This window comes from Pecten maximus, chromosome 10, assembly GCF_902652985.1.
Source record: "Pecten maximus chromosome 10, xPecMax1.1, whole genome shotgun sequence".
NCBI classification, from domain to species: Eukaryota; Metazoa; Mollusca; class Bivalvia; order Pectinida; family Pectinidae; genus Pecten; species Pecten maximus.
In genome coordinates, this window is record NC_047024.1 from 35,081,066 (window position 1) to 35,106,910 (window position 25,845).

Here is a 25,845-nt window from a genome sequence, read left to right on the forward strand (position 1 = left end):
AATAATGATTAACATATTCTATCAAGGGAGCAAATTCTTTTTATCACTCGGAGTCAAAAGTTTCTGTTCAGCTTTACAGACATAACATGAAATACCCCTTTTCTTAAATAGGCCAAGTCGACTTAATATTATACCCATCTGTGACAAACATTACAACTAATATAAAGAACAAACAAAAAAAGGAGCAAACTCTTACTAAGCATTATACAGAGAGCACTTCTATCAACATAGTTAAATAAATTTAACATATTTACATATTTAACATATTAGTCATGTATGTAATAAAAGGCTTGGACAAAACATTCTCAACCAATTCCCTGTTTGGTCTCCCACGTTGACGTATTTCTCTTTCAACAACCCACAGTGTATAACGAATCGGGCCCCATCAAGAAACACCGTAATACGTTGTTTGTATAAACGGTATGAAATTGTAAGAAAGTATATTTAAGCAATAAACTGCCTAGATGCGGCAGACCTACTGGTATAACTGCCACATGTGTCACAGACAAACTGAATGGTGCGCGCGCCATGATTGTTTGTCTGTGACACATGTGGCAGTTATACCAGTAGGTCTGCCGCATCTAGGCAGTTTATCGCTTATATTTACGTTCTATTAATGAATCGCAAAAAAATGATTTTTGCAAGTGAGATATTCATACGCCCTCAGGGCAACTTCAGTTATACTCTCATAGATGAAGCTGCTTTTGGTAGGGATTTACTAGTAATATATAAGGGCATTGCCACACCAAATGTAAATATAATGTGATATGAAGAAGCCGTAAATCCATAACTGTTTGTACATTATATGTAATGCCTTGACAGATAACATTCATAGCCACATATTTACATGAGCTTGAAGGAAATGGATGGAGACTAATATGCAATGTCTCAGACCTCTCACCTCGCGGGTTAAGATGTCTGTAAAAAGTTTAACACAAGTTTAACGACGCCGCGACGTCTATGCACTTAACGAGTATCTTACCCCGTATTTCATTACATATATATCATTGAAATATGTTGATTGTCCATAACATGCAAGTCAAACAACCCTAGGGAATAAAATCGAGGTTTTGTTCGAAATATCCAAACATTTTAAAGGATGTTCAAATGGAGTGCCTTTGTTAAGAGCTTAGAGGTTTATCTGGTGTTTGGATTACAAATAATAGCTTCATTTGCTTAAAACGTTTCTGTTTAGTAAGCTGAACTGGAATATTGAATAATAAATCCGGAGCTCTGGTGCAAAAATGCATTTATGTCAATAAAATCACTAAGAGTTTTCCACTTCACTACAACTTACAAGAGCCCAAGGAATAACATTATTCAGCCGCATAACCAATGAATCAAACATTCATAAATCAGTATTTTCATGGTTTACAAAATATCTAATTAATCTAAGTATTCAAATCATGTTTTTTAAAGACTCCAGTCTATCTTTTTGAATAATGTTATACGCTTTAAATGACGTATGTAATGCCAAATATACTGTTGTTTCATTGGCATTTTCTAATCCATACTTGCTAACAAAACGCCGTACCTAGCCTCACGAGACAGAATCGATACAACATCCGGAGCATTTCACACGATAGATATAATATCCATTTAATTCACAACAAATACAAACAAAATGTAACCTCTTAAATTTAGTCGCTTTCGATGACATGGGTGGACGAGCACATGCGGTTACTTAGATACATCAGGCCCCTTCATATTACTTCTGGCCATGAGAGCTGTGTTGCTCTTATTTATCTCACTAAGAAGTGGAAACAGCCGGAACACGTCCACCAGCAGACGACTGCTTGTCGTAGGATGGTTACGGGAAATGGTATTGATGAAGACATCCAGGTAGTGAGAATGAAGTTCTTCCACTGCCTCCCGGTTTTTTATCTCCAGTTCATCTAAAAATGCAACATTTCAACATTACCAATATATTCCAGATAAACAAATCGCTGTAAACAATGTGTGACTGCCTACCTCTAGGGCTCGGTTAATTAGTGATTGGACTTATAATACGTGTGGCAGGCGAATAGTTTGCCTCCATTGGGGATCAAACCCGCGACCCTCGGATTGCCAACCCGCCGTTCTACCGTCGAACTAAAGAGAAATTCACCTAGCGAAGCTAGAAGGCTACTGTATCACACATAGTAAGTATGACTATTAATTATATACTTGAAAATAGATTAAACGCCAAATCCTTTACACAGTGAAAATTACTTAACGACATCAAATTCATTTTTTTAAACAAAACTGGAGTCGTTATACTACCTTCTGTAAGTAACTGAACTGCACACAGCACTCCCAATTCAAACTCAGATAAAGCCAGAGAGTTGAGCTTTTTGGCAAATAAAAACATTTTGTGGACAATACTGGTATTCATGATTTTTGTCATTGTTGATCTACTGTAGAAAAGTCCGTCTCCGATGACGATGTAACTTTCATCGTCAATAAAGAATTCACTGCAAGATATCTGCAATATAATAAACAAGAAAACGACAATTGTGATAGTGTTATTTCTTAACAAAAACACACAACAAAACAAAACAAAAATACAGAACATAGATGCACAACAAATAACCAAATAACATGCATGTAAATTTAAATGATCAAGGTTAATAACAAGAGATCTTGACAAGAAAGCTTGTTTCCAATCTAAAATGAACGACACCCGCCAAACGAATCTAGGTCAAATCCGGGTGAAGTGATATTCTCAAAATGATAACTAGACTGGTGTCAATGGAACAAACTGGACACATCAACAAACACCGAATACGTTTAACTTTATATTGCAAACTACCCAACACGTAGGCCTCAAGAAATGTACCTGCTACCCCAATTGTATGATTGTAAGAGGCAAATGAATTTGGGATATTAACAACTTCGATCCTTACTAATGTCTCTCCGGGCACTACCTCACTTTTTGCCTTCAGTTGAGCATTCGGTCCAGTGACGAAGACATTGGGTTCTGTCCTCCGGTCTAGACATACCAGAGTCTATCAAAATGGTACTTTTCTACTCCTGCTTAACACACAGCATTTAAAGAGTGGGACAACTGGTTTGCCCGTTGTCAGTATAATGTGACCAAGTCGCCGCCTCCCAGAAAACAAGGCATTCGCCACACGTATGCATCTCGTCTGTAATCGACATATATCACGGAAAGTCCTTGGATTCATCATAAGTAGGGAAAGGAGGAATGTTACTATCTAGAAATGGAAAATCAACAATTGAGATAATGAAATTATTACGATTAGCATAAAGATTAGTTATAAGATCTAGGTAAGCGGCTGATCCAGGATTTTACCAAATCATTTAAGATTTTATAAGACATCTTATATACTTTATAATATATCTTATATAATAAATGAGATATCTTATATACGTTTCTTTGTAAGAAATATTATATAATATGTAAGATATCTCATAAAAGATATGATATCCTATATAACATATAAGATATATCATAAAAGATATAAGATATCTTATAAAGAAAATTAAATAAAATATCTGATATATTATATCAGATATTTTATAAAGGAAATTATATAAGATATATTCTATTATAAGATATCTTTTAAAGAACGAGATTTGAATTTGAGATAATGAACTCTCCTCCACTCGATGAAGGAACCGATATGAAGCTGAAACCACATACAAATGTATAACGGTTTGAAACATATTTATAATTGCCATATCTGGGTAAGTTTACCAACAGTCTAGAGTGAAGTCCACCCCAGAACTTGATAACTTCTACCTAGGGTGATAATCCCCTGGTAAGAGTGTGGTAGAATGTGCGGTTGACTTCACCGACACAACTATTATTGTACCTATAAGCAATGTGTAAAGTGTAAACCTTGTATTATTTTGAACCTCTGTGTTGTGTGGTATTTTCTGTAGTGCCCACCGTGGTGACACCCAGGTTAAAAAGTCATCACATTGGCGCCCAACGTGGGGCCTTGTAGTAAACACTTACTACAATCGTATGAGCTTATGGTTTCAGTTATACTAGGATTTTCTTATTTCGTTATTTCTCCAGTAATACCCTTGTACAATTGCAGACTCCAATGGTAGCCTTGAGAAATTTAGTAAGTCACTCTCAGAGACAATGCTGGCATTCTTTAAAGCTGACAGTGCAAGTTAAAAAGCATCCAATTGAGATTACAAAAAATAAATAAATATATATATATATTTGCAGATTTCCAAAAATCGTTTCCGAGACATTCCCCAGTTATGGTAGTGTCGTATCTAAGGACGGGCAGAAAAATCTGTACATGTATTATTTTTTTAATCTCAATTGGATGCTTTTTAACTTGCACTGTCAGCTTTAAGGAGGACAGTAAAGCAGACAAGTCATCAACTGATATGCTTTTACAAGAGATACGCACTGAATTAGCATTACTCAGACAGACTGTCACTATCCAGAAAGAGCTGGGTTGCATTAGGGCTGAAGTTGATGATTTGAGAGGTCAAACTACTGATCTTAAAAATGAAGTAGCCAACTTTAGAGTGCAGGAGACAGCACTAATCTCATTGCCTACAGATGCTGAGGAAAGTCAGTCAAGGTCATACAGCAGGGAACTTTTTGACACGCTGTCCACCTTATATCCACCTTTGGGTGTGGATCAGAGTGATCCAATGTCAAAATCTAGTAGTAAAACACTGAAAAAGGTGTTACTTTTGATCCTGACATCCAGGTTGTACAAAGTAACAAACAAATTTCACAGACTGATGAGGGATCAGAACCATCAGCTGCAGAAAAACAATTCTTTAGTGGTATACAGGTAGACACAGACAGCACCCCTCTCCCTTCAGGTCGTGTGTCAAATACCTTAAAGTCTAGCCTGAAACATGTTTCTATGCGTCCTGAAATTTATGATGGGTCTGATGACTGGGACGAGTACGTCTCCCAATTTGAAATCTACTCTGACATAGTTGGACAGATAATCGGAAGGGGCTGTACTTAGCAGGTAGTCTCTCTGGTGGTGCCAGGGCTATTCTTAGTGAACTTGATACAGATAAAGGAGAGATTATGAAACTTTGACAAAGAAGCTGGAGAGGCATTTTGGAAGTGCTGCCAAGTCTGAAATGTACAAAGCTAAACTCCAAACTCGCATGAAGCAGAAGGATGAGACAATTTCTGATCTTGCAAGATCTATAAAGAAACTAACTCGTCAGGCATACCCCAAAGCCACTGCAGACATACTAGAAACTATCTCATTAGACTATTCTATTGATGCGTTGACAGATGTCGACATCAAATGGCGGTTACGTGAAACACAACCAGAGAACATCACGGAGGCAGAAACTCTGGCAGTAAGGTAAGAGACTCACAAGATGGTGGACGAGTTTAAGAGTAGGCCTGCGAGATATGTCCAGGGTAGAGATGATGGATCTGAAGTTAACCAGTCAGACGCACCTCAAGACCAGGTGCAATCTCTGAAAAAGGACATAGATTGTCTCAGGAGATTATCTGAGAAGAACTTGTCTCAGTTGACAAGTTCTACAAATCCTGGAGAATAAAAGAGTAAAAGTAATGATGGGAAAAAGCGTGATCAAACAACAAACAGTCAGCAGAGTGATAAATCATGTCCACCAAGAAAGTCACAATCCCAACAACTAAACTAGGTAAGACCGAGCTGGCGGACCACAGGTCGGTCATAGATAACATGAGTAGGTCCAAAGACATAATGGTTTGTAATTCATCGCCCTTCGATGAAGGTGAATCTGTATGAGCTAAAATAGAAGGCCTTCCCATTACTATGCTAGTTGATACCGGGGCAACATTTACCATACTACAGGAAAGTGTCTTTAGACACTTACCCAAAGCTCTACAGGCAAAACTAGGACACGATAAAAAGGTTATGTTAACCGCAATCGGTGAATCTACCCCGGTGCTAGGTTTCCTTCGGGTCAAGATTGAAATGAATGGCTTTGTGGTTAAACGTAAAGTTTGGTTTGCCGATATTAAAAATGAAGGCATCCTAGGGAAATTTTATTTTGCGGGGAGAAGGCTGTTAAGAGATGATGTTCTTGATATCAGTGGTGCTAGGGTACCATTACTACCAGTTTCACAGGAATTGGAGGAGATAAGTTGTAGGGTGGCTTTAAAGAAACATTGACTATCCCTCCAAATAGTGAAATGCTTGTAACTGGGGTCCCTATAGCCTCATTGAAAGTAAAGAATGGAGTGTAGTAAGGGGCGATAACTCAGTTATCGTTCCTTGCGGAGCGAAATGAAAGTATGGGCTAATTCACCCATTTTGCCGGCTATTGTAGCGATTTGAGGGTGGAAAAAATGGCACATACAATCTCTATGGTTTTTTGAACCATTGTAAAACTCGACTCGATCTAGGTCTGGATGTGTGTGGTATCCCTGTGGAAATTGTTATTTATGAGATATTTTGGGTCAAACATGCCAAAATCGTCATTTTGACCGGTAGCTTCTGTTTAACCGGTCCTTAAAAATCAACGCTTTAATGAAAAATCCTAAACTCCAAACATAACAAGTAGAGAGGATTCTGAAGAGCGCGGTATCTTTGGTTTTTCTATATCTTTCACAGAACGTTCACAATAGGGTTTTGAAAAAGGGTCGTATTTTATCGAGAGGTGACGGATGTTACGTCACGACTGACGTAACAAATATGTGTGGAATGTAGTGTATTGAAGGACGGAACGTAATGTACATGCGGCTAATTCAGACCACTTTGCCGGAGGTAACTGAAAAGCAACTCTATACATTTTGATAAAACTTTCCACACTTACAAAACTCGGTGTGATCTACATCTGGGAATAATCTAGTTACACAATGTAGTGAGATATTTTGGGTACAAACACGCCAAAATCGACACTTTGACTGCTGGTTTCTGCACAACTCGGCCTAGAGAATTAACGCATAAAGCCATCTTATTGAAACTCCACACATCACAAGTACATGTAATTCCAAAGAAAACAGTATCTTTAGTTTTTCTATATCTATCAGAGAACGGTCACAATAGGGTTTTAAACACAGGTACTATGTACCGCGAGGTCACACATTTCGGAGAGTCTATTACATGTACGGACGTACGTCACGAGTGACGTTACTACGTCTGTTCTGCTTGTCTGATTGAACTTGTAGCGCTCGGTGAGCTGGTTGTATTTTGCTGTCACTGCCAATATTTCTTACAATTTTACAATATCAGAGATATTATCAACATATTTTTCACAAATATCTCCACCCCAAAGACAGGATTAATCTTGGTTTGACATATATGGTACATTAAGTTCAGTTTTCTGTCGTGTCCGTGATGCAACAGTTTCCGCCAAGGGCACACGGGTACGTATAATTGAAAGCCAGTAAGCCAGACATTTGCACTGCACTGGGGAAGAATTCCCGCCTTTTTACACCCAGAATCCTACGTCATTCTATTTTCAGTAACAGTGTGTATTTGTGATTTTCGAAATCTCAACACACTATTTATCCTCGTATGGTATATAAAGTACCCGTTTCATGTGTTATTTACTCGGGAAAACACCTACAAACCAAAGAAACATATTCTCCACAGGGACTTGAATCGGGTAAAACACCGGCTGATTGGCCGATCGAGTTGCACCCGTCGTTAACACATTTTTGGATGTAGATTTGACCTCTAACCCTGACCCAGATGTAAATAATCTTCACTTTTGTTATAGATGCATATTGACAGCTATCTCCATAAAATATATCGAAGTTAATTGTGATCTCTGTCCCAATATCATGTTCAGACCAGAAGTGATGTTTAAGGTTGTGTGTACACTTGTGGAAGTTATTGTCAGTATGAACAACACATTAGAAACCTTGATTTTGACATCATATGATATGCATGACATTTTTTTTTAACTTTGATGGTATATGTCACTATTTATCGATTAGAATACCGCGAGTACATCTGTTTCTAAGATGAACTTAGGTTTGTTTGTTTGCTTGTTTTATCACCACGTGTATAAATATATATTGCAATCAGGATCGTTTTGAGGCTGGGTCTCCTTATAGTAGTGGGTGACTACAATGATGTACCTCACTGAACAACACACAAGAGGCCCTGAATGTATGCTTGGATAGATGCCAATTGCTGTCCCATAATCAATTAATGTGTCATATTCCATGAAACTGAAGAATTGTGAAAATTATTACAGTGGTAACCCCCAAACCTTCAATTTCCTCGCGGCAGTATTAATATCTAAACGTAATTGAGAGTTTTAAATGTCGCGCGAATAAATTAAGTGCAAGTGAGGATACAAATTTATTAAGTGAAATGAGGAAATTAAGTGCAAGTGAAGGTATTAATGCTAAAGGAAGGGAAATAAAGGTTTTGGGGGTTACCAGTGTTATAAGATAACCAATACTTTATTAAATCCCCCACTTAAAAAAACTTGACACAGGTGTTCTCCAAGATCATGGGGTGTGCAACTGCATGACGCTTTATTTTCCGATCGGTCTACCAAGATGGCCGCCACAGACTTACTTGCCTCTGACTGGTGAAAATTTAGATATTGTTTGATTTCGATTACAATTGGTATTTGATATATAGGGGTATTAGGGGACTGCAAATTCCATTGCATGGGTATCATTGCCATATCAAGGCTTCTGATTGGTCGAAGATTAGATATTGGATTTGGATTCAAAATGGTAAATAGGAGAATTCGAATTCAACCACATGGGATTCATTGCCATAGCAACCACATGGAGGAATTCAATTGGTCAAATTTTAGATGCAAATTCAACCTCACGGGTTCTCTTGCCATAGAACCACGCTGAGGCTTCTTATTGGTCGAAATATTGACATTGAATGATTATAATGTAAACCATGACTCGTGCATGGAACCTCTGAACTCAAGACGGAATTTCTATATCATCTTTAGCATTTATTTTTTATCTGTCTTTCGTGCTCAACCAGAGTTATCGTCCCTCACTACACTTCATTCTTTCTTTGACACTCCTTTAGGTGTCACCCCACTAGTAGATGCAGACTATCTGGTGGAACCTTCCCTGAGGTTTCTTTCTCAACACCGGATTTTTGTTGCTAGGACTGTGACTAAACCACCTAAAAGTGAAATACCTTTGCGTGTTATGAATGCTTCGGAGAGGCCTATTACTGTCTTCAAGGGTACAGTGGCTGGCTTTTGTGAGTTAGCGGATGTTAGGTCGAGTCAATCTAGCTCTGAGAATGCCTTAGACAACATAGCTTTACCAGAATACATGAAAGATTTACTTAGCCGTTCCACGGAAAAACTAACAGAAGGTCAAACCTTGCAAGTACAGAAGTTTTTGTCACAGTATACTGATATATTTTCTGCTTCGTCAACCGATATAGGTAACACGAAGCTAGTTATACATACAATTGACACAGGTGATTCCAAGCCTTTCAAGCAGGTTCCTCGGCGGATACCACTTGCCAGAAAAGCAGAGGCAGAGAAGGATATTGAGAACATGTTGGCTAATGACATAATTGAGCCTGCCAATGGACCTTTTGCTTCACCAATAGTTTTGGTTAGAAAGAAGGATGGCTCGCTGCGTTTCTGCATAGATTATCGGAAACTTAACAGTATAACTGTTAAGAATAGCCATTCAATTCCAAGAATAGATGACACATTGGATACTCTCGCTGGATCTTCCTGGTACTCAACTTCAGACTTAAAAAAGCGGCTATTGGCAGGTCGATGTCGCAGAACAGGATAGGCAGAAAACAGCTTTTGTTACAGGCAATGGAGGCTTTTGGCAATTCAAAGTCATGCCCTTTGGCCTTTGTAATGCCCCTGCCACATTTTTCCATTTAAATAGTACAGTCCTTTTTGGTCTACACTGGAAGCTATCCTTGGTGTATTTGGATGATGACACTGGCTGTTAATAGGACGTTAAACAAAAACAAATAAACAATTTGGATGATATCGTGGTGCTCGCCCAAACATTTGAACAGGAGTAAGGAAATCAAAAGATTGTTTTTGACAGAATCAGGTCTGCTAACCTAAAACTGAATCCCAAGAAATGCTTCCTTTTCCAACGCGAGGTTAAGTACCTAGGGCATGTCATATCAGGAGACGGTGTTTCCACAAATCCGAAGAAGGTATCTGCCATACAAGGTTGGCCTTTGCCTAAGAACCTGAAGGAATTGCAGAGCTTTCTTGGAATATGTACTATGGAAGGTTTGTATCTGTTTTTTCCAAACTAGTTAAACCTTTGTACAGATTAACTGAAAAAGCCAATCCCTTTCACTGGACCAGTGATTGCGATGCTGCATTCATTGTACTTAAACATCAGCTCACCTCCACCCCTATTTTGAGTTATCCTCAGCAGAATGGCCTCCTTATAATTGACACAGATACAAGTAATTATGCCCTCGGTGCTGTACTGCCCCAAGTCCAAAATGGGCAAGAGAAGGTGATCAGCTACTACAGCAAATCATTCAGTAAACCAGAAAGGTCATACTGCGTCACCAGACGTGAACTGTTGGCTGTTGTTGCTGCTGTGAAGCTATTCCACTGCTACTTTTATGGGCATCACTTTCTGCTCCGTACTGACCATGGATCCCTTAAATGGCTCCAAAACTTTCGGAATACAGAGGGTCAGTTAGCCAGGTGGCTTGAAAGATTGTCAGAGTATGATTTCCAGATTCAACATAGAGCAGAAAAGCTTCATTTCAATGCAGATGGTCTATAAAGGCGGCCCTGTTTGGACACTCCTTGTTCACACTGCGACACAGCAGAAAGTAAAGATCCAGATCATCCGGAAAAGAGTGGATTCTGTGTAAACACAATCACTGATCCTGACGAACACATAAGTTCAGTTCCACAGGTTGAACTACTTTCTGATCAAGGAACTATTACAATTGAAAGTCTGAAGAACCTCCAGTTAGAGGATAATGTGATAAAGATAATCTATCGTTGGATAGAAAACAAAACAAAACCTCCGTGGGCAGAGATGAGTCATCCGTCACCAGTAATAAAACACTATTGGGCTAGGTTTGAGTCCCTTGTCATAAAATCTGGTGTCCTTTGTCGGAGATGGGAAAGTACAGACGGACGGAAAAAAGAGTGACAAATTATACTCCCAGAGGAACTGCGGTCATGGGCCATGGGAGAATTGCACAGTAGTAGGACAGCAGGGCACCTGGGGATGGCGAAAACACTTGCCCCTGTCCGGCTACGGTTCCACTGGCAAGGAGTGCGTAGGGATGTTGAACACTTTTGTCGAGTGTGTGATGACTGTGCGTCCCGTAAGAGACCAACACGAGCGCCGCGCGCTCCTTTACAGCAGTACAATGTTGGTGCGCCATTAGAGAGAGTGGCTATCGACATTTTAGGGCCGTTAGCTCCGAGTTATGATGGTAACAAATACATTCTAGTGGTTGTAGACTATTTCACAAAGTGGAGTGAGGCATATCCACTACCGGACATGGAAGCACCTACTGTAGCCAATGTCCATGTAGAAAGATTTGTATCCCAGTTTTGAGTTCCAAAACAGCTCCATTCCGACCAAGGTCGGAACTTTAAGAGTCGTGATTTTGCTGAAATGTGTCAGGTCTTAGGTACAGAAAAAACCAGGACGACTCCATTGCATCCACAATCAAGCGGTATAGTGGAGCGTTGTAACCAAACTCTGGAAAACATGCTTGCTCTGTTTGTAAGTGAGAATCAGAGAAATTGGGATCAACTCCTTCCAGTTTTGATGATGACATATAGGTCCTCGGTTCACGAGTCGTCGGGGTACTCGCCAGCTTAAATGATGTTTGGACGAGATATTTCTCTTCCAATCGACCTTATGAACAGTCATCCATATCAGGAGACATCTGAGAATCGAACAGATTATGCACATTCCCTGTCACAGAAGATCGAGCGGGTTCATGAGTTTGCTCGCGAAAACTTTTCAAGTGCTTCTATGAAAAAAAGTTATGATGCAGGCGACCAGGAGGGAGACAGTGGAGGGAGACAGTGTGTAGTTGTATAACTATATCAGGGAAGTGGGGGTGTGCCCTAAACTTCAAAAAACATGTAAAGGACCATTTGTGGTCACCAAAAAGCTCAGTGATGTTACTTATAGACTCCAAGAAACATTAAAGCCAAGAGCAAAGGTTGTCCACTACAATCGATTGAAACCTTATCTTGGCGACAATCCTCCCATTTGGTTTAGTGCATCCTCCAGAATACATGATAGGCATGAGGTGTCTATGGATCCAGATACAGACATCTTATTGACACTACCATAGACAATCTGGCGATAGACGATGGTTTGGGTAACCTTCCGTCTTCTCCAGACACCAGTAACCATGGGCCGGTTTTGTCCAATGGTGATACAGAGGGTCTGGCATCAGCATTGGGTTTACCGCATGATGATAGTCAGGGAGGCCAGGATACTACTGGGGGCGTGGTTACATCTACTCCTACTATTTATAACCGTCGGGTTCGACGCATACGTCCAGCAAAATGCTATGCTGATATGTAGAATTGTTCCATATCACAATTTGTTCTTAGACCAGGTTAATTATTGTTATTTCAGGATGTTCGGGATGGTCTTGCTAGACCGGGGTGGCAGTGTAAGATATGCACCGAGAAGAAAGGGTTTGGGACCATGTCCGCTGCAGAGCCTCACGTAATGGAGCAACATACCTCTTTTGGGTGGAAGTGTACCTACTGTGGGTACATATGTTCAAGAGCAGATGGGAGACATAGTCGATGCACAAGAGGTGACCAGCCTGTATCCACAAGGTGTTACAACAGGTTGGATTGCTGTGAAGGGGATGAGGCTTTGCGAGAAACACGTCTGTCAGGACAGTCATCAAATTTTAAATCAAGGACAGGACAGTCAAAGGAGCGTAGAGGCTCGTCTGCGGTAAGAGGGTCAGTGTTAAGGTTCAGTACCTGGAACAAGGGAGTGGATAAGGGCCCGTGTCCATCTCCTAAAACGTCAACCTCCAGAGTAACTGAGAAGGAAGCTCGGTTGAAATCGAGGTCGAGGTCACGGTCGCGGTCGAGGTCACGGTCAAAATCAAGGTCAAGGTCTAGATCTCCTATTCTCTCTCGGATGATTTAGGAAACATCCAGAGCACCTGCACCACGTGATTGCATATCATGCCAATCTACCTAAAGAACCTGTGGTGGAGGTATTCTGAAAAAGGGAATGAAGCAGCGGATTGCTACTCCTGACGGCCATCGGAAGAGATCCATGATTGATCACTTCCGCACAAATGAGAAGTCTATTATTACTCTTGATGTGGGAGGGAAAGTTTTCCGAACATCCCTCCCAAGTCTCCAGGCTAATCCGGAGAGTGTGTTTGCCCTTATGACAGACGATAGGCTTGGATATATGGGCGAGAAACAGTTTTTTATCGACAGAGACCCAAACTATTTTGATTTTATTCTAAATTACCTGAGGAACAGATGTACAACGGATCCGGAAACCTTGCCACGCGAGAGGAGTGTTATCAAAAAGATCATTCTGGAAGCCAGAAAGTACAAATAGTTGGGGTTGGAAAAAATTCTGGAATCACACCTTGAAAAAGTGACATTTTCCTGATGTCAAAGGAAAACAACAACTGTGGGAACAATTTGCGCGGTGATCGGATTCGCGGTTAAAAATGTGACCAATTCGGACTAAATTAGTACTCCTTTGTGCTGAACTTTGATTCGCAAACATGATATGTGAACAATAAGCAGAGAAACTATTTTGCTAATATTTCATTGGAGTGTTACATGTAATACAATGATTAGTTGATGTTTTATTTTGTTGATAGCACAGAATGTTTCTATTTACTACTGTTTATCAGTTCTCATAGCCAATATACAAATAACTGGTTAACTTCATTATTTTTCTCATCATCGTTCAGGTTTTTTTCCATTTAATTCATTAGGAGAACAATAAACAGTGATAATTATGTTTGTCATGAATTGATTAATAAGACAGAGGTTAATTAATTCCTAATTTGTGCATAACATCGTGTAATGTTTGTTCCATTTTCCATTTATTTCAATCTATTGTTCTTCTTTTGCGTAATCTTTCAATGTTCGTTATATTTTGTACAGAATTTGCTATAAATGCCATGCTCTTTTGTTTCATGAACAAATAGTTTAGATTTTCTCTTGTTAAATTGAAGGTAGCTCTAGGTAAATTCACTATGTAAGACTATATCTGGCTAATACATGTAGTGCATTTGCATTCCTATTGTTGCTTTAATGACATTGTAAATACGAAACGTTTTCAGCTAACATACTCGGACTAATCAAAGTTATAGACATGAGACAAATGCCTAATCTGAGAGAGAGAGAGAGAGAGAGAGAGAGAGAGAGAGAGAGAGAGAGAGAGTGTGTAACAAATTAATTATTTTACGGTCACATGTATAACTTTAAGTGCAATTAGTCACCTGTGTAAATTAATGATTTAATTTATGTTGGTTTATATGTGATATAAACTGTCGTCTGCTACAGCACTGCATTGTCTCTGGTGACTGGTTCACCTGTGTCATGCTTGACTGCCTTACCCGGGGTCAAGCATGTGCATCAGTGGTCAGGCACCCAGTGTGGACAGACAGAGCGACAGCGAGTTGAGCAGACAACATGTCGCAGGCTCAATGGTGTCAGGTCGTTTCGGTAACAAGTCGTTTCGGTACTTTTTCGGAAGTTGTTTCGGGACATTCGGAAGCCGTTTCGGTAGAAGTCCGGGTCGTTTCGGGAGACATGAACAAGTTGTTTCGGTACTTTCAATCAAAATTAGAATAAACACCTTAATTTTTTTAATGCATAATTAACATACATTAATCTGTTTTTAAAACGATTCATAATTAATATACAGTCAGTATAAACACCTATTACGCTTCTGATATTTTGATGATGACAACAAATATATCGATAATACAAACAGCATTGTTTAACCCCCAAGCGCAGTGTTTTCTTTAAACCAGCAATGATGGTTGTTTTCTTTAATGATCGTACCTAAACACGTTATTGTTTGGTTCATAATTTCAAACTTCTATTACAGAAGCATTACAATCAAAATCAAAATTGGTATGTAACAACCCATGCCCGAGAAATAAAGGCTATACAGGGTGATTTCATTACTTTTTTTTTTTTTTTTTTATTTCGTATTAGGTTTGTTGAATCATTACGTATTCAAAATTGAGACACACACATATATATACATGTAGGTATAGAAATACCTTAAGTTGGAGAAATATATATGTAAAGGTATAGAAATACGAAAAGATAGAGAAATATATATAGATAAATACATATAGATATAGAAATACGTAAAGTTAGAGAAATATATGTTAAGGTATAGAAATACGTAAAGATAGAGAAATATATATAGATATAGAAATACGTAAAGATAGAGAAATACATATAGATAAATATACATATAGATATAGAAATACGTAAAGTTAGAGAAATATATACATGTATAGACATACGTAAAGATAGAGAAATATAGATATAGAAATATAAAGAAAAAATGAAAGGCATTTTCGCAAGGGTTACCACAAATACATTCAGCATTTTCTATCAGGTTAAAACGAAATAAGTCATATTTGAGAGAGCTGTTTTGATACCTTACCTTAGTATGAATTATATTAATTTTGAAAACCATAATAACTGGGAGGTTTTAATGTATTTATATCTGGTGTAATAGCATTTTTGAAAATGCTCAAGCTAGGAGAAGATCTAATAAAACTCCCCCTCTCCCCTCCTTCTCATGCCATTTTCCTATAATTACAAAAACTTTTTAATCCAAAATGCTCCATTTATCCATATAATTCATTTTTTTTTTCTAATCGATTAAGTAATTCTTTCCAAACATTTATAGGTCGTGTTTCTGATCCTTCCCGATCCGGCAACGGAATAAACGCGACGGTCGAATGCCTACGTTGGCCCAATGGTAGTGTCCAACGGTCGCATCTCATATTTGTTGTTGATTTGTAATATCAAGTTATATTAATTGTCGATATTATTAAATTGTTATGGATGGTATAGTATGATTGTTTGATATTAATAAAAAAAACTTTTGAGAGTTTTTATGCATACTGATAGCAGATTTTCCACTTGAGTAGCCATGTTGTGCCAGCCGCGGTAAATTTAAACAAGCATTCTGATTAGTTAAACACATTTCTATAACCAATCAGAATGCTTTTTCGGCATAGCCATATAATATTCTTTTGGCCCCGGATATGACGCGACAGGTGGTATTACTGGTCAAGATGAAGTATTTGATTGGTCAATGTAGCGGTAAATGCAAAATGCAGATATGCAGTTAAAAATGAACAAAGTTAAAGAGGCTTGCCCGCAGAGAGATCAGAAAAATTGGCTAATAGAAAAAGATTTTTTTACACATGACAGATTGTTGGAATGGTTGAGTTTTTCATTTTATTTTCCTTATAAAACGCTGAAAAGTGATATTAAAACCTCATTTTTTAAATATTATTTATTTAATCGCAACCCGCAATACGTCCCCGCTATAAAGTGGAGTCTAATTTGATTGACACATCAAAGAAACAAGCACGTGCACAGTGCCGCACAGTGATAACTTCAAAGGCAGCGGCGATTTACAAAGAAGATTTGCCGTTATATTCCATACATTTCCCTCTCAGGTTGAGTTTTAAAACGTCTTTTAAATACATATTCTGTAATTGTTTTCAAGAAATAAAGTCGGAAAGCCTCTAATTTTGTCACATAGAAACGTGTACTGAAGTTTATTTAGTGATCAGAGATGTGCCGTTTACCGGTCCGTCTGCGGGTAAGCCTCTTTAAGATTGAATGCAAGCTGAATAAGTGGATGTATCTTTTCAAATGACACATATATTCCTGATTCAAATGCAGTCTTATTATCACCAAAAATGATTCAAACTGATATAATTTTATTATCCGTGCTGAAACGCATTAGTTCGTTACTTTTTTCACCAGCAGTTTTACATTATAACTACCAGCATTAAAACTATGCCGTTTATCTTTTTTTAAAGATATTTCTTGTTTAAACTTACCGCGGCTGGCAAAACATGGCTACTCAAGTGGAAAAACTGCTATCAGTATGCATAAAAAGTCCCGGTGCCGTCGGCAGGGTGTAAGTGTATGAAATAGTTGTATTCAGTGATCTGATGAACCGTACTACTTGATTAACCTGTAGACTTCGTATTTAAAGCTATGTCCAATGGAGTCAAAGTGTGGTACGTGACCCCAATACGTCAACTTGTCCGAGAAAACAAAATCGAGAAAATTTTGAAGTTTCACGCCCCATTTCGTATACTTATATCAAGAAATCGACAACATGTTATAGCTTATTTTTAAGATTGGCCATTCCTTTTTAATTTAAGCCCTACTTCGCGTAAATCCACCCAATACAATCGAAGCTACGGTACTAAGAAATAAATACTTTAATTTAAGCCCTACTTCGCGTAAATCCACCCAATACAATCGAAGCTACGGTACTAAGAAATAAATACATCATATTTCAAGCCTGAGGGAGTTCAGAACCTTTCTCATTTATATGTACTCTTTTATGTTATTATTTTATAAAACGAGTCAGGCACCTGTGGATCAACATTGCTCCGCGAATAAATGACAACTTGGCTTGACATACAGATGCATGTTGAAACCGACCGAAGCCATTCTAATTCTTACAGGTCGCATCCACCTACTAATCATAGGCCGTAGAGAAGACCAGACATGCTAGTTGCCATGGCAACGACATTGATAAGATATAATTGTATCCTAGCACCTTAATTTTCTGATACATTATATAATGAGAGAATCTATATTTAGACGATAGTATTAGCTGAATCCTTTGTAAAACGGGTCTACATATCACACCACCCCATTCTACTTTTAATAACGCCGTGTAGTCGGTATATCACTCTCAAAGCGACATTTCCTTGGTATACTAAGCATACAAAAGAACTTTTAATAAAGATAACATGCTCCTCAATTAGCAATGTTGAGGGAATAAAAAACAGACACAGATTCTAGGACAGCTAGTCTTGATACACGTCTCTTTTTCAGATAGAGCAAAACAATATGTTACAGGTGAAAACGTTTCAAAAAAGAAAACATAAGCAATCATTCTATGTAATCATTTTACCTAATCTTGACATTTAAACTTTGCCTACTTCGGTATTTTTCGCAAATACATTGATTCCAAACTACTCGCCCTACAAAGCTGCCAAACGCATTAATCAAATGTAAATAATTATGAACAAAATAATGTTGATGATCGGAAAGTTGGGGATTATCATAACCTCGGCTTTTCATCACCACCAATAATACAGTTTAATTAATCTTATATAATTGAACAAATTTATTTTGGATTTTCGATCAATATATTTGAGTAAAACGGCGAGTGTTAAGAGTGAAATAATGACTCGGATGTCAAGTGTTATTTTAATGGCTGTTTCAGTTATCTTTCAATTATAGATGGTCTTGCTATTAGCCAGTGCAGGGGGATATAAATTTTATAGCAGTCAGGGCACTGGGTTTGGTGGCCGTTTATATGTCAGATTAGATTCACTGACGAGGGAGGCACAATTTAACTGCATGCCTATTTGCATCTGATAATTGTTTAGTTAATAATTTGTCATGTAATGGTATATTGGGAGTATCCTGCATGTCGCTGATCAGTTTTCAGTAGATCTCATAGCACTTGACACGTTCATGACCAGCACCCTTATAACAACCGGTTTTTAGTATTGGAAGTATTCTTTTGAATATTGTTATGTTATATGGGAAATATTGTTAAACTGTGTTATATAGGAAAGTTTGTGATAATTCGGGATATCTTCCGTGGTATTGGAACATTGTATGTGTTCTATGGTTAGTGGGAACATTGTATTACTAAATTGAAAAAAAAAAACCCAGTTATGCCAGTGTATAACAAGTTGTCAACCAGGAAGAGGCCTGCAGGGACTCCCTCGAGAGCGATGGGTCAGGGATAGAGGAGGAGGCAAGCACGTCTCCAGACTGAAGTAAATATAGAACCAGAGCCGGAACATCAGCAGGTTGATTCTTCGCTAACGGACTTAATTAACTGTGTGGATGACAACGTAGCGGCTCAAGTACCGGTGCAAGTATGTCAGAAAATATGGGCAAATCAACACGTTAATTTAGCATTGCTGCTAAAAGGTAGCGCGGAACTCCATTATTTTTATGCGGGGAGTAATCTATGTATTAATGAACAGGACGTTCTTGAATCAAGGCCTAGAGTTTAGACTTAAAAACAAGAAAGTCTTATTCCGGTGCCATAATCAATCTGCTGTTGCAATTCTCCATTCAATGCCACTATCGAGCATGTTTATCTGCCATCACTCTCAGAAGGGCTCTTCTCCCTCTACATTAAGCCCGTACTTGTCGGCAATTAGTTACGTACATGAGCTCAATAGCTCGCAAGATCCAAAAGCATGCTTTTATTGTACGGAGGCCATTGAGGCCCTAAGAACATTAAAAGTCTCTATAGATTTGAGAGCTCCTATAACATATGATATGCTGACATTGATTCGTGGTAAATTAGCGCATGTTTGCTTCAGTAAATATGAATCACTATTATTTAGAGCAGCGTTTTGTTTAGCATTTTTCGGTTTATTCCGGCTTGGGGAACTAGTGTATACATCTGCGAAATTTGCACACAGACGGTTATTCAAACAAATAGAGACCTTACAGAGATGGTCATTATATAAATGCAATCAAAGGCGAATCATTTACTGTGGTAAGTCCATGTATCCCTGGAAATGTCGCCTGCCCTATCAAAAACATGTATGCCTTCCTTCAAGTACGAACTTGCTGCTCAGGATATCTATTTTTTCACTTAAACGGAACAGAGTTTGGCGCGCTGGTCGGGGCCCAGAGGATTGTCTTGGTTTCAGCTATTGGATGTTATTATTAAGTGTTTTTTAACATCAACTGATCATTGTTTTTATAACTAATGATAATGTATACAACCTCAGGTGTTTTTGTATGGATTAAGAAACTGTATAGACAGTTCCGAGTGACAGGATATGGCGAGCAGGCATATAATTATAATTTTTGGTGTCATATTATTTAATTCTGGTGGTATTAATTATACTAGACTGTGCTCTGGTCTGCCAATAGTCTTGCTATGGTTTACCCTGGGGGACTAAATCTTGCTATGGAGGTATCCTAGGAGTTTCTGGCAGGCCAGGGCTAAGTCTAAATTTAATAATCCTGATCTTGTAATGCTTGCCACGTGATATCCTGGGAGCTAAAGGCAGGATTATGGTTTTCTCCAGGCTGGAGATGTTGGTTCCTCTTGCGAGAGGTGGTTTCGGTTTTTTACAAGTGCAGGCAAAATCTGCTAGGTCAGAGGGCAAGGGGCTTTATGTCCGGGTACCTGCGGGTAGACATTTAGCATGGGTCCTTGCCTTTGCATGCACTTGTAATACTAAGTTTTGGCTGCGGCCATTGTCATACTAAATTCATAAATTAATAAGCCTGCTCGCAATATTCTGAGGTTGTATACGTTTCATATTAAATCAGGCTGCGATCATTTCAATCCAAATTCTTTTGTGTGTGTGTGTGTGGTTTTTTTTTTTTATTACTAAAATAATAAGATCTTAGATAAGGATGGGTAAGTATTTCTAATCCCATGATAAAACAAATAACTGAAATCAATGGACGAAAGGACACATAAAAACTTATAAGCTACACAATTTAATATTCATGTGTAAAAAGAACCATTTTTGTATAATTAAAACAGGATTTAATAGGAAAACGTAGAGCAGATTAAAAGTTTGGAAAAAAAAATATTTCCAGGAAAATATCAAAATCTTCAGCATACAAATCTTTTGACAAATTAAATTTTTTTCTAGTTGGATATTTATTTATGTAAGCTTTTATAAAATTATAAAATAAATACGAAGAAATGTTATCAAAATATTGAATTATAAAAATGATTTATGAATTACATTTTGACATGTTGAAATTTTTGACAAAGTCTCCTGTGGTTCTGAGTTGGGAATTTATTGCAGAACACATTATAAAATAAATGTGATCATTGTGATGAAGCTTCATGTTATGGTCACACACCGTCTGTTTTCAATAGGGAGGAGTGAAACGGTGGGATGGTTTTATTGGGTGATAAAATGCTTTGGTGTGCACTGTTTAAAGAAGTGTGTGTCATGAGAAATCATCGCCGGATTATATGCTATTTGTTTGATACACTTACTTTCCGAAACCTGGTACGACCTTAAATGACCCTGGCTGTTAATAGGACGTTAAACAAAAACAAACCAAACCAAATTCCGAAACGAAATCTAAATGTCGACATAACACTTTCTTTCACAAAGAGTCAAATAAGGTAATAAGTATATCGACGATATAGCTGTCTCTCTGAAATAAGGTACTTAGTATATCGACGATATAGCTGTCTCTCCCAAATAAGGTAATACGTATATCGACGATATAGCTGTCTCTCCCAAATAAGGTAATACGTATATCGACGATATAGCTGTCTCTCTGAAATAAGGTACTTAGTATATCGACGATATAGCTGTCTCTCCCAAATAAGGTAATACGTATATCGACGATATAGCTGTATCTCCCAAATAAAGGTAATAGTATATCGATGATATAGTTTTCTCTCTCAAATAAGGTACTTAGTATATCGACGTTATAACTTTCTCTCTCATGTAAACAACATACCGTCCAGATGTCTAGATAGGCTCGTAAAGTAAGTTTTTCCTTGTCAGCTTCATCAAGATTACTGAAACCAGGCACACAAGAACAGAAGGCTACAAATAAAAATAATTACAAAAATAAAATCTAATATTAAGTAACAAGAGAAGGAGCAGTAGCGAGGAAATTACAGAAAGCATAACGTTTATCCGAAATCTCTAGACCGATTTTGGCAATGTCGCACTGTCGCATTGACACCCCGCCAAGCGAAGAGTGACAATGCGACCGTGTGCTATGCAACGAGCGACAGTGCGCTAAGCGAAGAGCGACAGTGCGACATACGAAGAGCGACAGTGGGACATACGAAGAGCGACAGAGCGCCATACGAAGTGCGACAGTGTTTCATGCGACAAAATAAACACGCCATACAATAAATAACATAACAGTGCGGTATTGAAATGATGTCGCCCTGTCGCATTGGGGGCTGTTACTCTTCGCTTGACGCACTGTTGCGCTTCGCTTGGCACACTGTTGCTCTTCGCTTTGAGCGCTCGGATTGTCGCTCTTCGCTTGGCGCACTCTCGCTCTACGCAAGCAACACTGCGACATGGCCGAAATCAACCACCATAGTATGTTTACATGTTCTTGTATGTATTAACTAAGTAAATGACCTCAGGATCGACACAGTAGGTACGTCACACACACATGACACGTGAACACAACTATGGTAACCATAACCATCGATACTCTTACAATCATATACTCATTGCAGTTGACTGTAGCCAAGATCGGCTAAAGATCTTTCGGCAATAATACAGTGATTCAACTTGATTCAAAAGTTATTTAAAATATTTATCGATAAAGAAGTAATTGTAGATAATTTCAAATAGAAATAAAAGACAACAGCCATGCTTTGTATTTTAATACACTTCACCAGTGGAATATAGCGTAGAGAAATACCAAACTAGTATAGTAGTATTTTCAATGACTTAAAAGATTGACACTTTGTTATGTTTACTCAAGAAAAATATTTTTTTTTCAACTATGAAAGCAGAGAAAACAAATATACAGTTGATTAGATATTAAAGATTAAATATTGACATAGCATAAAGTTCGATATAAACGTACATAAATCCGTATTATAAAGAAATTTTATATTTATATATATATATTTATAATCCTCGTAGTACCTACCAATATTTCTTTTATTTACTCCGTCAAGATTGGCAATCAATATATTCCACACCTCTTGAATATTTTCCAAAGTTGTAAACCGCATGGTTACCTGTTAAAACCAGTACATGGGACAGAGACCAGCCGGCGTGATTCAGAACATGCATAACACTTCGATCTAAAGGAAATCTACATCATGTGTGATTAAAATCGATCATCTGATTAAGCGTCAGCAAAGGATTCATTAGCCATCTGGTTTTATAACGACAAAGTCAAATAGACTCGAAATATTCGATAAAACTTGTGTAAAACCATGGTCGTGATATAAATAACGATTGAGAGGGTTATCACAAAACGCTTTCCGTGTGGTGCTAGCTGAACTTAGAAATCGAAAGGATTCTATCCGTAGGACAGATTGAATAAGGAATCTAACACATTTATCCGTGCAGACTATTCAAACAAGTGTATGTACAATTGCTTGAAAATGATGAAAATTAAATGAATTTAAACATACAAAGTATTAACATCTACTGAGTTCAGGAAACCAAATCTCAAGCTTAAGCCAGCAATACAGTTCCCTATTAAAACCAAATATACTTACCTTTTTAGCAAAGTAGTCCTGAACGATAGCCCTCTTTATCTTCAGTGGGGCGTAGAAAGCATCCACTACCCCTTTCATTCTTTTAGTTGTACTTTCAACGAGAGCCAAGGTTTCAGGATCCAAAGACGTCTTTCGTTCAGAATGGCCAAGTTTAGGCTTCTCAATGGTTTCCATTTCTACATGAAATGGCGTCTGATCCACTTTATGGTTTTCGTCATCAGCTGACTGGGTATGCTGTTTTGAACTATCCCCAGAAAAAAGCGCGACAGTCTGACTGGCGCTTTGCTTATCCTTTCCAGATAAATTGTTAGCAGATTGCTTTCCTCCCCAGTATCCATGACCAGTACCATTACGACTATCAGTAACTGAGCCAGACTCATTTAATGCCTTTTCGTCCACCTGCGCTTCTTGGTGAATGTGTTGTTCAATATTTCTGGCGTCGCCCTGGTTCCGCTTGCTTATTGATTCCTCTTGACTCCCATCTTGCGATGCGTCAGTTTTCATTGTTCCATCATTGAGTTGATCGTGCTGTTGGCACCGCGAAGCAGCCTTAAATTCTGTCTGTGGGCGGAACGGCGTCTCCTCTAATGATGTCTGATTCATGACACATACGGTCTTATTAAACAGTTGCGGGAAATCCTCCATTGATATTTGGATGTTTGGCTTTGTTGTTTTTGCCGCTTCAACCATGTTCCACTGGCGTTGTTTATCCACTGAGGTAAAATGCTTCTCTTGAAACATGTCAAACTCGCTGTGCTCTGTACTCTGAAAACTATGTCTACTATCTCTGGGCTGTTCCGCATCGTCATCTCTTTGAGTATGGAGTACAGTTGTATCACTTGATCTCCATAATGATGCAGGATCCTTGTCGGGGTCACCAAAATAATGTTTGTCTCTTGTCTCTGTAAGATCTTTGCCAAGCTCCACAAAATGGCTGGGGTTTATTTTTTTGTCTCCATACTGATCCCTATCCAAACATGCAGCACGCCTGTTGGACTGTAAATTTCTTTGATTGACAAACGGCTCTGAAGATATGGGTTGGGTCGAAGAGAAGTTCTGTTGTGAAGGTAAGGTTTGGGTCGAAGAGAAATTCAATTGTGAAGGTAAGGGTTCGGTCGAAGAGAAATTTGGTTGTGAAGGTACGGGATGGGTCGAAGAGAAATTCTGTTCCGATGGCTGGGAATCGGTCGAAATGAAATTCTGCTGTGATGATAAGTATTGAGTCGAAAAGTAGTTATGTTGTGATGGTAAGGAAATGGCCGAGAAATTTTGTTGCGATGTTAAGGATGGGTTCGAAGAGAAATTCTGTTGTGAATATAAGGGTTGGGTCAAAGAGAAATTCTGTTGTGATGCTGTTGATGAAGAGTAGAACGCTGTTTGCTGCGATAGTGAGGGCGAATTGAAGTCAGTACAAGACACTTCGGTGGATGATTGGCATATATTTGCATCTCTCAAAGCTTTTTCCTTTTCCAACTTCGGAATTCTTCCCATTTTCACGGCTACAAAATTCAGAAAATTTATTTTTTTATAGATTTTATACCATAATATACCAAAAATATCATTCAACAATAAAACATCAGTTCAAGTAAAACAGGAAACATATCTATACAATTCGAAACAAACAATTTCAATAGCCAAGAACTGAGAAGCAGCATAAAGAAAGTTAGCACTCTCGTAGATTCCTAGTGATTACGAAATCCCCAGAAGACCTGCGTTGTTCACTCAGATGTTTCAGTGAATAATACACTTTTATGAAAGTTATATACTACATTATTCTACATGTTCTGCCATTTTAGGACATGCCTCTCGGTGCCATGCATGCCAACCAATACTTTCCTTTAATGCACATTTAGCTCCCTGGCTCCGAAGATAATTCGAATTCAGCTGAAATGAACACTAAACTGTAATCACCATTTTGACCTTCGCTATTGTGCCCTACCCTTCTGCCTTTTAGAGGCAGGGGTATAGTTTAGAAATTGAATTTGAAGAAACACCGCTGTGTCTTCCTCGGTGAATTAATGACCAAATCTGATAAATTTCAAAAGATTTAGATTTTTTGTGGGGTCCTGTTCCTCCACTGTAGCCAGTCCCCTCGTTTATAGAGCATTGTCTCCCTCGCCCAATGTTGCAAGAGATGAAATTTGATCTTAATACTTATATCGATATTGAGGAAGAAGGATTCTGAAGAATTTGCTAAATTTCTCATATTAGACTCCGTCCCTTTGACTTCAGGGGCCTCAGCTTAACAAAATCGAATTATCTTCATCTATTGATGCTTTAGATGCTGTAGGCATATTGGTAAACAAACCTTCATCCCAACAGAAGAAGGATTTTAAGGCTTTTCTTCTTTATGCCTGAGAGTCAGCCCTACCGTTTATGAAAAACATGTCCCCTTCACCAAAGGGTGTTATGGATCAAATTAGGATAAACCCTTTGTCAGAAGTAGAAGAATATTGAACAATATG

General features: G+C 38.3%; 1 protein-coding gene across 1 annotated transcript in view; it reads right to left on the bottom strand.

Moving 5' to 3' along the window:
- Window positions 1-635: 635 nt before the first annotated feature.
- LOC117336751 overlaps window positions 636-25,845 on the bottom strand; it is a 40,328-nt gene continuing 15,118 nt past the window's right edge. The window contains exons 4-8 of the mRNA XM_033897378.1: window positions 23,381-24,879; window positions 22,801-22,891; window positions 21,634-21,722; window positions 2,263-2,464; window positions 636-1,895 (exon numbers count right to left, since the gene is read on the bottom strand). Of these exons, the coding sequence (XP_033753269.1) occupies window positions 1,681-1,895; window positions 2,263-2,464; window positions 21,634-21,722; window positions 22,801-22,891; window positions 23,381-24,879 (2,096 nt within the window). The 3' untranslated portion in view covers window positions 636-1,680. The remainder of the gene's footprint in view (window positions 1,896-2,262; window positions 2,465-21,633; window positions 21,723-22,800; window positions 22,892-23,380; window positions 24,880-25,845) is intronic.